Genomic DNA, 13,149 nt, shown 5'->3' on the forward strand with positions numbered 1-13,149 from the left:
CCATCTCAGCTGGGGACATGACAGTGCCCTGGCATGGAACAACAGAACCAGCTCCTGCGGGCCAAGTGCTGAGTGACAGCATCACATTCACAGCACAGGGCGTGTGCATGTGAGGGGCACAGAGGCAGCGCACAGGGCGGGGGCGGGGGTGTCTGTGGCAGGCACAGGGACAGCGCGTGTGTGAGGAGAGTGCAGGCGTTGGAGGGGAGGCCATGGGCAGCAAGCTGAGACAGCAAAGGTTCATTACCTGCAGGAGAATGCAGTTGAGGCTGACCTTGTCCTGGGCAAGGCCTTCAGTCAGAGCTGCCATCTTGGCCAGTGAGTCTCTCAGCTCAGAGTCCTCCGTTCTCATCTTGTTCAGGGCTAATTCTAGCTCAGCACCGCTGGCCTTGGCCTGGGCAGGGGGGAGACCCCAGCACTTAGACACCGTACCAACCATAGTGATGTAGAATCTTCATCGCTCCAAAGATTCAGGAGCCCCCTTCAGCCCTGGTGAGACCCGGAGCTCAGCATGAGGGGTCACTGGGCCGGGTTGTTTGATACATGCTGGGGCTGAAGCACTGATACTGGAAGGGTTTGGGATGCTCTGAGTTCATCCTCTGGGAAGCCAGTGGTCAGGCTGTTACGGCTGCAGATGCTGCTACGTGGTTTTTTAGGGAGCAGACCTGGGCAATCTGTGGGCCAAATCCCACAGTCCTTCCTCATGCAAAACTCCCACTGGACTCACCCCAGGAGTGCCCAATGTCTCCTGAAGCTCTTGTCCCCATGGCACTGTTCAGCACCCGGTTGGTCTGGGATGCTTCAGCTTTCTGGTCTCTGGGAGGCTTTATCAGATACTTAGATTTCTCTCAAGGGCGTTGTTCCCAGTATCCTGCTGCCACTGCCACTCCAGAGCCTGGGAAACTCTCAGCAAGGCCAATGGCTATTGATGCATTAATGAGAATGCTTCCTGGGGGTTTACGGTAGCAAAGCTCCTGCCTCCTATGTCAGCTGTGCCACACTCAAACCCTACAGCTCACTCCACCTGCACACCGGACCATCCCGTCAGCTGAAGGATGGGTGCCAGACTCCTTTGCTAGCACGGCCACTGTTACAAAGTGCTGTAAGTTACACCTGCACATTCTTCCAGAGGGACCCTTTGGGCCAGGTCCGCTGTGCTGGGTCAGCTAGCAATCCAGCGGACTGCACTTCCATTGATGGGGCATGGCACACCAGCCCCTGGGAAGGAATTGTGGGATGACATTACTCATCTAGGGTGGGGCGGCACTTCAGGATTAGGACATTTTTTAAAGCTTTCCCCCCCGTTCTACCCTCAGCTCACTGCTAGTTGCCTCCCAGGATTTCCTGGAAGAGTGAACACTACTGTGTGAGACAGGGAAACCTGTTCCCCCATCTGGACAGCCCTGCCCTACAGAAGATGAAGGGGGCCTAACAGGGTTATGCAGGGCAGTGCTATTATTATTTTGCAAGTAGTATACTACTTAGGAAAAGTTAGCCCCTCTCAACATGCTGCCTCACAGAATTCCTGGACGTAGGCTTAGCTCTGGGCAGACCATTCTGTTGTCCTCCTAGGGATGACTGCTGCTCAGTCGCTGCTCGCTGTGGCCCAGTTTAACGCCCATTGACTGCAGCAGGCACTGGGTCACACCTGTAGTGGGCATGTTATTTCTAAGCAAAGAAATTAACTTGTAACAAATTTTCCGTTTTGAAACATCAGCTCCTGATGATGTCATGCCATGCACTGGCACTTCACTCACCGCCCTCCCAGATGTCAGACTAGCCCTGCCCTCCCAGCCCCTATGGGCAAGGACTTTGTGCCTCTCACTTGCCGTACGACTTAGCCAATGTCACTCCTGTCCCCAGGCTAGAAGATGGTGGGATTTCCAACAGAGCCTCCGTGATTTAGGAGTAGGGTGGGGTGAATAACTGATTTTTCGCTTCAGTTCTGAAAAATCAGAAAACAAATTCATTTCGGGTCAACCCAAAAATGAAATTTTTCAACACAAAGAAAAGTGGGGCAAAAAATTCATTTTCTTTGGTCAAATGAAAACATTTCACTTTAATTTCGAGCGTTTAACATTTTTTAATGTTTTAAAAATTAAATTGAAGAAAATTTCTAAAAGAAAATTCAACTCAAACAATTGAAATGTTTCATTTAAAAAAAATTGAAATGAAATATTTCAGCTTTTTCAAAAGACAATTTTTCAGGCCCAAGCAATTCAGGATGGCTGATGTGAATCTGCAAATCATCTGGTGTCACCAAATCTGCAATTTTCACTGAAACAAGTTTTGGCCATAAAAGAGTCCATCCGGTCCTACTTAGGAGCCCAAGCCTCACTGAAAAGCAATGGGGCTCATGTTTCTAAAGCGCAGAGGCGGTTTTGAAAATCCCAGCTCTGTGGATTCAGGTCTCCCACTAGGGGCTGGGATCATGCTGTGTGCTGATAATGTCGTTCAGACCCAGAGTGATTCTTCACTGCCAGAGATGCTGTCGTCCATGCCAGATACTACATACCATGGCGCCAGCCAATTTCTAGTGGGCATCCTGGTGGGAAGAAAGGATGCAGTGGCATTTTCTGGAGATGGGATTACAGGCCCAGGGCTCTTGAGATGATAAGTGACTGGCAGGTCGGTTTGCCTGTCCAAACACTGCTTGGCAACAGGATCTAGCTCATCGCCTGTAATGTGCTTTGAGAAGAGCTGGGCACGAAAGGTGCTGTATAAACCCAATTCTGCTCCACAGAGGAGGAGGTGAACTGATAGGAGAAGACAGAAGTGTTCAAAAAAGAACTAGATAAGTTCCTGGAGGATCGGTCTATCGATGGCTATCAGCCAGGATGGGGGGATGCAAAACCATGCTCTGAGTGTCCCCGGCCTCTGTTTGCCAGAGGCTGGGAATGGGTGACGGGACAGATCACTCGATTGCCTGTTCTGTTCATTCCCTCGGACGCCCCTGGCACTGGCCAGTCGGCAGACAGGACACTGGGCTAGACAGACCATTGGTCTGACCCAGGCTGGCTGCTCTTATGTACTTAAGTAGCAATAATGTGAGGTAGACAAGGAAAAATGCCTCCAGTAAGGGAACAGACTGGACTGTGAAGCCCATTAGTGAGCTGACTGCTGGCAAAGCTCTTAGGAGACTATCGCCATTCTTACTTTAAACAGAGCATGGCTTACGCCTTCCTTCTCATTTTCCAGCACTTCCTTCTCCAGGATGGCCTGGTTCAAGGACTCCTTTACCACCACCAGCTCCTTCTTCAAGGCTGAAGTCTTCTCCTCTAGCTGCTCTAGGGACCTCTGCCTGCAAGAGTCATGCAGAAGAGAGGACAGTGAAAACCGCAGCAAAGCTGAGGGGCTTGCTTCTCCGCTGGCCTGCGCCTTGTGTAATGCTTTAAATGCTGCCATTCTGATCTGCGAGCGGTTTACGCTCCATTGGCATCATTGGCTTACTCCACACGACAATGAAGCCAGCTCCCCAGCCACACCTGTCGCAGTAACAGGGACAGATGTAGGGCTCCCAGGCCAGCACCTCACCCTCGCTCCAACTCCTTCCTTGCTCTCTTCCACTCCTTGGCCAGGTCCTCCTTCTGCTCCTCCAGGAGGCTTTGCTGCCTCTGCAGCTCCCCAGTGAGTGTCCTCAGTCTTTCTACCTCCAGATGGGAGGAGTCCATCTGCTCACTCAGACTCCCCACCTTGGCCTCCAGGGTCTCCTTCTCCCTGAGGAGGGGAGGGAAGCTGTGCGTCAACGACCGGGCCCTGTGACAATGTCAGCCACATGAATGGGGTGGCTCTCTGCCCCCCAGTGGCAGGACCAAGTGAGGGTCAATGAGACCGCTGCTGCCTCCAGATCGGCAGTGCTAGCTTTTTAGCTCGCGCAGTAGAAGCCTGTACTTTTTAGGGCGCTGCAGCACTGGCTAACCCCACCAGTAACTCCCCAGCCCCTGCGCAGGCCTGTACAGCATGCGCTGCTCCGGGACCCAAGCTAGCTAGACTAGAGCTACCCTGGGTGTGTCTTTGTGAGCTGCAGGCACACCCCATTATTGCAGTGAAGACGACCCCTTGGATTCAGGTTCAAGCCCAGCTGATGACACATCCAGGGGCTCGTGACAATGACACCGAATTAGATGTTGGAGCAATCAGCAGCCACCAGTTTCACCCTGGTGCACAAGTCCTACATAAGTGTTTCCTCAGAATGATGCATCCCAACACTGACCCTTCTCACACAGGAGGCTGTCCAGAGGAGGCAGATGGGAGGGTTTGCAAGGATGCAACATCTGGTGGAGTCACATCCGGAGCCCCAGTCCTCAGACCAGAAGCTTCTTAGAACCTCCTACAAAACCTACATGCATGGAGGACAGGACTCATTCTCCCCTCTGTCTGCTCATCATTGGGTCTCACTACCTATGTCTCCTTAAAATGTATATTGAAAAACATGTTTTGCAAATTAATTTGAAATTTTTCTTTTTTGACAAAAACAAAGAACAAAATTATTTTTTTTTTTGGTTTTCTTTTTTGAAACAGGAAACTGAGGTTTTGGTGTTGGAGTTTTTTTCCCTTTCCCTCCCTCTTTTTCCTTTCCCCCACTTTTTCAATAGAAAAAAAACAGGAGAAAAGGGGGGAAAGGGGAAAAAAAGGAGAGAAGGAGAAAGACCAAAAAGCTGAAAAATGTGGCTATTGTTTATTTAAAAAAACAAAACAAAACAAAACAGAAAATTAATTAAAAACAGAAATTTTCAGGGAAAATGTTCATTTCTGAAGACAGACATATTTTTGTCAGATAAAAGTTTGGAGCAAAAAGTTTTGAGCAGCTCCAGTGATATAAGCAGTCTGAGTGAGTCCAGAAAGACAGAGACATGCAATGGGTGATTCCCCTTCGCTTGAACTGAGACTTCAAAGGCTGGACACCTGCAGGGGTTATTTAATCCTGAACACAACACTATGGAGCGACACCCTTTCCTGTCTGGGCCATACCACATGCTTGTCACATGCATTAGCCCAGGGACTGGAGGAGTGACTCCATCCTGGGCCAGGCCACCCCAGGGGCATGGTGGCATAGATCTCCCTTGTCCTGCTCTCATGCACACCTGCTGAGAATCTCCACGGAGGATTTACAGCGCTGCAAGTCCCGCCTGCAATCTTGCAGGGCTCCGGCCAGCTCCTCTCGCTCCTGCCTCTGTTCCTGCAGCTGCTTTTCTGCCACATGCGCCTCCTGCTGGCAGTCGGACAGCTGCTTCCTGACAGCCCCCAGCAAGTCTCGGGTGGATTCCAGCTGCAACTGCAATTCCTGGCCACAGAGTGGAAAATAAGGCACAAGGGTAAAGGGCATATTGTACTCCGCTTCACACGACGCAGCACGCGCACCACGCACACAGCCAGAACCGGCTCTCCTGGTGAGTGAAGAGCAGATGCTGGGATGCGGGGACCTAAATTACCCACAACTCTACCTCAGCTCCTCACACAAAGCCAGCTGCTGCGCCTTGCTGAGCTGTCTCCCCTCCAAGGAGAGCTTCTTTCAAACCAGGCCCAGACAATCAGTTGCCTTTGTTGAAGGTTTTTGCCCAGGGCTGCAGCATGGGTCATCTCTAGTGAATCCTCACAGACCCTCCCCTGACCCCTGGCTTTGCATCTTCTCACCCTCATGGCATGGCGGTACAACCACTGTCCTTCTATCTGAGACTCCACCACCACCCTTGGGATACAGCAGCCTGGCTGGTAGACATTCCCTTCTCAGGCCGCTGCTCCCCATGCCTGCTGCTCCCAGCACCAGACCAGGGCTGGGGTTCAAACCAAGGTCCCCACATGGTGATGGAGAGCACTTGTGCTGGAGCCGAGGACCCAGGCTGGAGCCTTCAGGCCATGTTCATGAGTGGCCTGTAAGGTGCTGTAAATTGGACCCTCCTTCCGTGCAATTAGCCTGCTTCTGCCTCCTGACACCTGCCCAGGTGCGAAAGGGGGCGGAGCTGATGGAATCACACACTTTGCAACTGGAAGAATGCAAGTCAAAGTACGCCCAGTCTGCTTCAACCGATGCCTCCTGTCCCATCTCTGAGCCCACCGCAGCCCCTCAGAGCAGCACACTCATGGCTCTGGCCTTTCCTTTTCCTTCTCCGTTTCATGCTCCCTCCTTTGGCCTGCTTCTTCTCTCCTCCCCCATTATTTGTTCCCCCTGTGGGCGCCCCCGCAGCGTAAGGGCCCAAGCAGTTCTCTTCTTATCTGGAAAGATGCTCCCCCCTCTTCTCTTGTGGTCGGTCCCATGTCTCTCTGGGAACCAGCCAGCTGGCCCACAAGCCTGTGAAAAGCTGAGCTGTGTGACCCTCTCTCCCCCTCCTACTGCTCCCCGGGGGAAGCCTAGGACACCTCCTGCCATCCCCAAGTGGGGGAGGTGGTCAGGGGGATGTGGGGAAGTTGGAGACGACAAGTAATTGCAGGTCGATATGCCTGGTTCCCTACTAAGGGCCGTGGTTGGCCAGTCTATCCAGCAGAGTAATGACTCTCTAAGAAATCAAGCCTACGTTAATTCCCTTCATGTCTGCCCTTCCGCTAGCTGCAGATCCTTCCTCCTCAGTCCCCGCCCCTGTGACTGACAGAGTCCCACAGAGCCTGGCTGCTTCTCTTTACATCTCCCCCAGACATTAGGGGACAGAGCTTTCCAGTGGCTGCAACACCATTGCTTTGCTCCTCGGGGAAACCGGCACAGTTTGTGGGCAGAGACTTCCTGGGACGCTGGCTGTGACTGGAAAGAGAGGGGCTGCCCAGACTTCGAGGCAGTGTCCTCACCTGCTCACGCTGCTGTCGCCTCTGGAGGGCACCCTGCACGGCCTGCAGCGTGGCATCCTGGCGCAACGGGGAATGGACACGGGACGGTGACACCCGCCGGCGATGTGGAGAGCTAGAGCGCAAAGGGGAGGTTTGTCTGCCAGGGTCTTCTGCACCTGTCACTCTCATGCTGTCCAAAGAGAGAGGCCCTGCACTCTCCGCATCGGCCAGAGCCAGCTGGGGAGAGAGGGGGGTATTAATCCCAATGGAGCTAATCTGCCGTTAATTTCTGTACTCAACCTCCCAGTGACACTAAAACACGGCCAACCGGAGCCCTGAAATGCGGCCCTAGGGGCTCATTTCAGGGTGCTGAGCACCCCCAGCACCTGCTGACATCCACAGCCAGCCTACTTCGGTTCTTAGCTCAGCACTTAGTGCCCAACTGCTGGAGACCCCCATCAGCTACATGGCCAGGAAATGCACACTAGCAACCAAACAAACCCCAGCCACGAAGAGAGCTGTGTTCCCAACCCAGGCTCAGTGTTTTCACAGGGGTGACACTAGCACCCAGGAAACACAGAGATAAGAGATTCTGCATGCCCAGTGCCAACCGAACGGCGCTCTCAGTGCCCAGTCACGAGAGGTGCCAAGCACTGCAACACCCAGTGACCTCCATGCTCCGCAAGCCAGGGATTAGGTATACAACTGTACATGCAAAGGTTGTCTATGGCCTGGCTCGATGGGCAGCTAGAAATAATAATACCTAGTTCTTTTCATTTGTAGATGTCAAAGCACTTTACCAAGGAGGTTAGAATCATTATCTCCATTGTAAAGATGGGGAAACTGAGGCAAAGAATGGGAAAAGGACTTATCCAAGGTCTCTCAAACCAGGCAGTGGCAGAGCCAGGAATAAACCAGGTCTTCGGAGTCCTTGTCCTGCGCTCTATCCACTAGGCAACACTGCCTCATAGGTACTATACTAGGGCTCCCTGGGCAGGGGTTTAAATTGTGTCTGGTGCCTGAATACGTGTGTCAGTACAATGGCCCTGATTCAGCAAAGTCATTAAGTCCTTCTGCAGTCAATGGGACTTAAGCACACGCTTAAGTGCTATGTTGAATCAGGGCCTTTCGTCACAAAAACAAGTACCCGCTCTAGAAATGTTACTGACAAGAGACTGAAGCGCAGCAGAATGACTTCGTGCCTGCACCAGATTAACAGCAGCACTAACTGAGCACATTGGCCCAGCTGTTCTAAGAACAAAGTACAAAGCAGAACCTGTGCTAAGAACTCTGCCCTAGCCCCTTCTCTTACATACTTGACATACTCCCTCCCAACACGCGGGTAAGCAAATAACTTGTCCCATCAGCTATACTGTTCATCTTTAATATACAATTAGTCATTACATTTCCACAATCGAGCCAGGTGGTATGAATCACCAAATTAAAACCATTTGCAATAGAAACATAAGGGGCCCTGACTGGATTTTGTTCTCTATTGATCTAAGATTGCCATTGGTGTAGTGGCTGAGCAACCTTGTAACACAGGGCATCCCCATTTTCTAGATGGGGAACTGAGGCACAGAGAGGCTAAGGGACTTGTCCATGGTCACACAAGAAGTCTATGGCACAGCAGGGACTTGAATGCAGATCTTCCAAGTCCAAGGCAAGTGCCTTAACTATGTCCTTGCCCTTGGCTGTGAGTGAAATGCACCTGTGTGATGCTGTCCATGATTCGCTGCAAAGATTCACTTTCATCTTTCAGATCCTGCACCTCCAATAGCTCTCCAGTTTTAGTGGCTTCCTGTGTTCAAAGATAAGTGGTTTCTTAGAGAGTGTAAGGAAAGATCAGAGAAAGTGTGTGTCTGTGTGATTGATTAACTGAGAGAGAGGAGTTTGTGGATAAGCATACCAGTTTCTGAATGTCCAGTTTTAGAGCAGAAATGGTCTTCTCTTTCTTTGCATTCTGATCTTTCAGTTTCTCTCCTAAAACAGTCAGCTCTGTTATCCTGAAAGATACAAGCCGGGCACAGAGAGCTGGTTGAGCAGGGAGAAGAAAGAACCAGGGGATCAACGGCAAAGCCGACATTTCTCCAGCACCTTTCAGTCCTTCCAGGCATTCTGAGACAGTTCAATGCAGAGAACAGCTGCTGGTGCAAGGTGAGATCTACACACATGAACTGGATGGATAGATGGGGTGAACACCTGACATATTTTCAAAGTGATGACCTTAAAAAAAGGGGCACAAAGCCAAGATGATCTCTGCGTGACAGGAGGGGAGGGTGGGACGAAGAGAGTTAAAACTTCACACAGCAGGGAAATGAGTCACTGATTTATGGTAATTCTGCTGAACAACAATCCCCTGGGCCACAGAATGCTATTTCCAGGGTCACCGTTGTGTCATTTCCAGGAATAACATGAGAAGAGGTGTGTTAAATATTCCATGGTGTTTATTGAGTTATTTTTCGAGCACATTTCTCAGACTCAGAATATCAGAGGAATAAGAAGAAGCTGCAGCCAATTTTCCACCCTCTTACCCCAAGCTTGGGACCCCTGGCCTGGGTGGCTGGCAATGGGAGGGCCACGTAGTCTCTAAGTCCCCGGCCCCGGCGCCTTAGTTGGATGTGGGTCAGCTCCTGTGCTGGCACAGAGGCCCCCGTCGGCTTCAGCAGGCACAGAGCTCGACTACAGCATTGGGCTCGACACGTTAGAGCCTTAAGCTTCCCCCTATAGCTCTGTTGATGATCCCAATCCTGATCTGGATGTGAAGTCCGCTCTGGATTGGAAAGCTGTCACCCCTAGGGCTGTCCCGTCAGGACCGGGCCCTGCATCCAGAGCAGGGGTAGCTTTTGGCTTCGACCAATGGATTCAGGGTGTTCATTTTCTCTAGTCTGGGACCTTTTACAAAACACTTTGTGGCTTTAATCCCCTTGTGGCTGCATCACTTGGTGCGGACCTGGGGTGTTGAGGCATCACAGCCTATCTGTCTAGGTACAGTGGGTTTGGGGCCCTTCGTAGTGACAAAGTACAACATTCCCCTGGGCTCCCCAAAAAGAGGGGGAGGTGATGAGCCCTCAGCAGCCCAGAAGAACCCTGGGCAGATCAGTGACGTTATCTACAGCCACAGTGCAGCAGCGGGAACAGCTGGCCCTGCTTCCTGTTTCTGTTGGAGTTTATTATTTAAAACCAGTGATGAAAACAAACAGGATGAAAGGAGGGTTAAGTCAGTCATGTCCACATTCAGTGCTAGGCTCCCCCAGTGCGCTCCCGCCCTGGGCACAGCACCTTTCCCTGGGTGAGAGGAGATTTTGCTCTCTGAGCCCAGACCCCCAGATGGCATAAATCAGCCCAGCCCTCTTGGTCCCACTGACTTCAATGGTGCTGAAACAATTAACACCAGCTGGGGGTTTGGCCCATTAGCTTCAATAGAGCTATGCTGACTTACACCCGCTGGGGAGCTGGTCCATGGGCTCCAACAAAGTTACATCAATTTACATCAGCTGTGCAGCTGGCCCTTCCTTGGAATCTCTTAGGAAAAGCCAAAGTGAGGGAGCCAGAGCACGACCCCAGCTAGAGACCTCAGGCACCAGGCTTGGGTGACCTCTCTGAGGATCACCCCCTTGGCTCGTTAGGCTCAGTCACATCTTCACCTGGAGTTCAGCTCTACTTTCTCCCCATCCCAGCGGCTCTGGAGCTGAATCATCTCACGGACCTTCTCCCGCAGCTGCTGCTCCAAGCGTGCGCCCTGCAGAGCCTGTTTCTCCAGCGAGCAGGCTGCGCCGCTCTCCGACAGGCGCATGTTTGAGTCCAGATTCAGGCAGGCAGTTTGGAGGCGGCGCACGGTCCTTGCCATGTCTGTCTTGGCTTCAGCCAGGCCTCTGGCAATGAGAAAGAAATCCCCACGCGTGAGGCCATTTTAAAGAGCATCACCGCGAAGCCCTGCCAGGGCTCCTAGCTCCCAGCCCGCCGCCAGCTGTCAGCCTCCTCCCAACAACTGCTAGGACCCCAGCAATGGAAGCCTGCTCCGGACAGCCCTGCTGGGGGGCCTCAGACAGTACGGCACAACTCACTTCCTGGGGGAGACCTGTGCCTCTCCTCTGAGAGCACGACCCCGTCTGGTAGTGTGGCCATCACCCACTACGTGTCGCTTGCTGCAGAGATCAGTCCTAGCAGGCACAAGCTCTTTCTGTCTTTGCTCAGGTGAAGGGAGAGAACAAAGGCCCCCGATCGCTGTGGTTGGCTGATACAGCTCCATCTTTGGCAATCACAGGGATCAGATTTGTGTACCCTCGGGACTGGATTCAGGTTAGGGATCTGCTACTCTGAGGCTGCTCTCCAACTGGCTATCTAATAGCAGTATCCAGATCCACATGCCAGTCGTCCTCCCGTTACCGCCAAAAGGGCTATCTGAGATACCAGGGGGATCTCCCGGCAGTGCCCAGCCTGGGCGACACTCACCGCTCTGTTGTGACACGGAGCTCCGAGAAGTTGCTGCGCAGCGTGGCGGCTTGGCGCCAGAGCAGCAGGATCCCACTGTGTTCATTGCTTAAGTATGTGCCACAGCTCTGAGGAAATAAGGGCAGGACAGGACGTGAGAGGCTGTGAGGCACAGGCAGGACGGGAGAGGGGGATGTCTCAGAATTCAGAGATTCACCAAGGGAGCACCACAGCCAAGGAGCAGGATCCAGCCCTTCCTTATGCATCTTAACATCTTGTGTGTGCATCCCAGTGGAACACTGAGCAGGGGTCTCCACTGATGCCCAGCTCCCTTTCCTGAGTGGATACAGCTAACCTAGAGCCCGGCAAGTTGGACGTGCAGTTTAACCGTCCCCACGATGTACATCACTTTGCATTTACAACAACCGACTTGTTCAGGGCTCTCTGAGAGTCTTCTCTGCTCCTCACTGCCCTAAATAATTGTGTGTCATCTACAGACCGAGGCACCTCACTGCTCTCCAACCCCCTGCAGGTCATTAGTACCTTTGTTAAGCAGCATTGGCTCTAGAACAGAACTGTCAGCTCTCCACTCCGGAGAAGATGCTTTCTTTGACCCATCCTACTGCTGTTAAGCTCTCAAATCAGTAACAGGGAACATGGGCAAATTTGGAAATAAAGCTGGTGTGAACTGACACAGTTCCATGGATGTCAGTCAGCCAGACCCCCAGCTGGTGTCAACTGAAGTCAATAATGAAAACCAAACCACAAGGCCCAGTGGAAGGACTCACCTCCCCGTCGCTGCCCTGCTGGGACTCTCTCTGCTCTAGCTTGCCTCTCAGCCTGTGCAGATCTGAAGTTGCCCTCTCCAGCTCCCCTGCCAGTCTCTGATTGGAACATTTCATCTGGTCCAGCTGCTCCTGCAGCAGCGTGTTCATCTGGGAAAGGCTGGTGCTCCTAGGTCAGGAACAAGCCAGATGTTGGTTCCCCTGTGCTGCAGCACTACCACTAGAGGGCAGCTGGGATTCCCAGGCAGGCCCTATGCGCCGGCAATGGGGGCACCCGCTCCTGCATGGGAACTCGTCTCCAGGCTCAGTGCCTGGGGATTTACCTCCCACCACCAATAGAAGGAGCCGTCTCTTCTGAGATACAAAGCCCAGTCTCCATGGCTTGGATTCTGATCTCCTCTGGAGCAGAGCCGTATGGCATGCACTGCTCCATGTGCTCTGACTGCGTGGGCTGGCGGCTCAGGCCCACTCGAAGGGCCTGCAATGGTCAGAGCAGCGAAATAGGTCAGGAGGGCGCCATGCCTTTGCTCTGACCTCCTGCAGAGCACAGGCCGGAGACACTCACACAGCGATTCCAAGTGAAGTCTTGTGCTTGAGCTAAAGCAGATTGTTTGAAAGACCCTTTTATCCTCCAGTGCCTGGGAAAAGAGCCAGGCTCTGCAGCGGGCCTGAGACACTCACAGATCCTGATTCGGGGAGACTACGGAGGAAGAGCATTCTAGAACCAAGGTCAGAACACCAGCCAGCAGCACCTTTCCCTTGCAGCCCTTCTCTGCAGATCCACATGCAGCAGTATGGCATGGAGGGAGCAGACAGCCGTCACTCCAAACCCCGCATTGGCACGGAGACTGCGGTCACCCCAAACCACGACTATGTTAAAAGCAATGCTTTGAAGTCTTTTCAGAAACCAGCAGGTGACAGGGCAGACTCAGGCCCCCTGCGCTGTGTGTCTGCAGCATGACACAGCCCATTTCTGAATGAGTAACCACTCCCTGTGCCACCTCACGCTTCCCAGGGCTTTTAAGATGCCACCCCCTCTGCTAAAGCCTCAAATCTCAGTATCCCCCAGAGCCCCCCTTTTGCTACCTCCCATCAGCAGCCCATCCAAACTCCACCCGGTGTCCTTGCTGCAGCCCCGCAGACGCAACATATCCTGGTGGTCCCGCCAAGACAC

At 52.6% G+C, this 13,149-nt stretch overlaps 1 protein-coding gene across 1 annotated transcript in view; it reads right to left on the reverse strand.

Annotated features, from left to right (window-relative positions):
* CROCC2 (ciliary rootlet coiled-coil, rootletin family member 2) overlaps positions 1-13,149 on the reverse strand; it is an 87,983-nt gene that overhangs the window by 49,856 nt on the left and 24,978 nt on the right. Inside the window, exons 7-16 of the mRNA XM_067539021.1 lie at positions 11,979-12,144; positions 11,212-11,318; positions 10,404-10,631; positions 8,666-8,762; positions 8,468-8,557; positions 6,778-6,993; positions 5,085-5,284; positions 3,535-3,717; positions 3,157-3,301; positions 248-394 (exon numbers count right to left, since the gene is read on the reverse strand). Of these exons, the coding sequence (XP_067395122.1) occupies positions 248-394; positions 3,157-3,301; positions 3,535-3,717; positions 5,085-5,284; positions 6,778-6,993; positions 8,468-8,557; positions 8,666-8,762; positions 10,404-10,631; positions 11,212-11,318; positions 11,979-12,144 (1,579 nt within the window). The remainder of the gene's footprint in view (positions 1-247; positions 395-3,156; positions 3,302-3,534; positions 3,718-5,084; positions 5,285-6,777; positions 6,994-8,467; positions 8,558-8,665; positions 8,763-10,403; positions 10,632-11,211; positions 11,319-11,978; positions 12,145-13,149) is intronic.

This window comes from Emydura macquarii, unplaced genomic scaffold, assembly GCF_026122565.2.
Source record: "Emydura macquarii macquarii isolate MOO-44397 ecotype Brisbane River unplaced genomic scaffold, CSIRO-AGI_Emac_v2 contig_499, whole genome shotgun sequence".
Classification (NCBI taxonomy): Eukaryota; Metazoa; Chordata; order Testudines; family Chelidae; genus Emydura; species Emydura macquarii.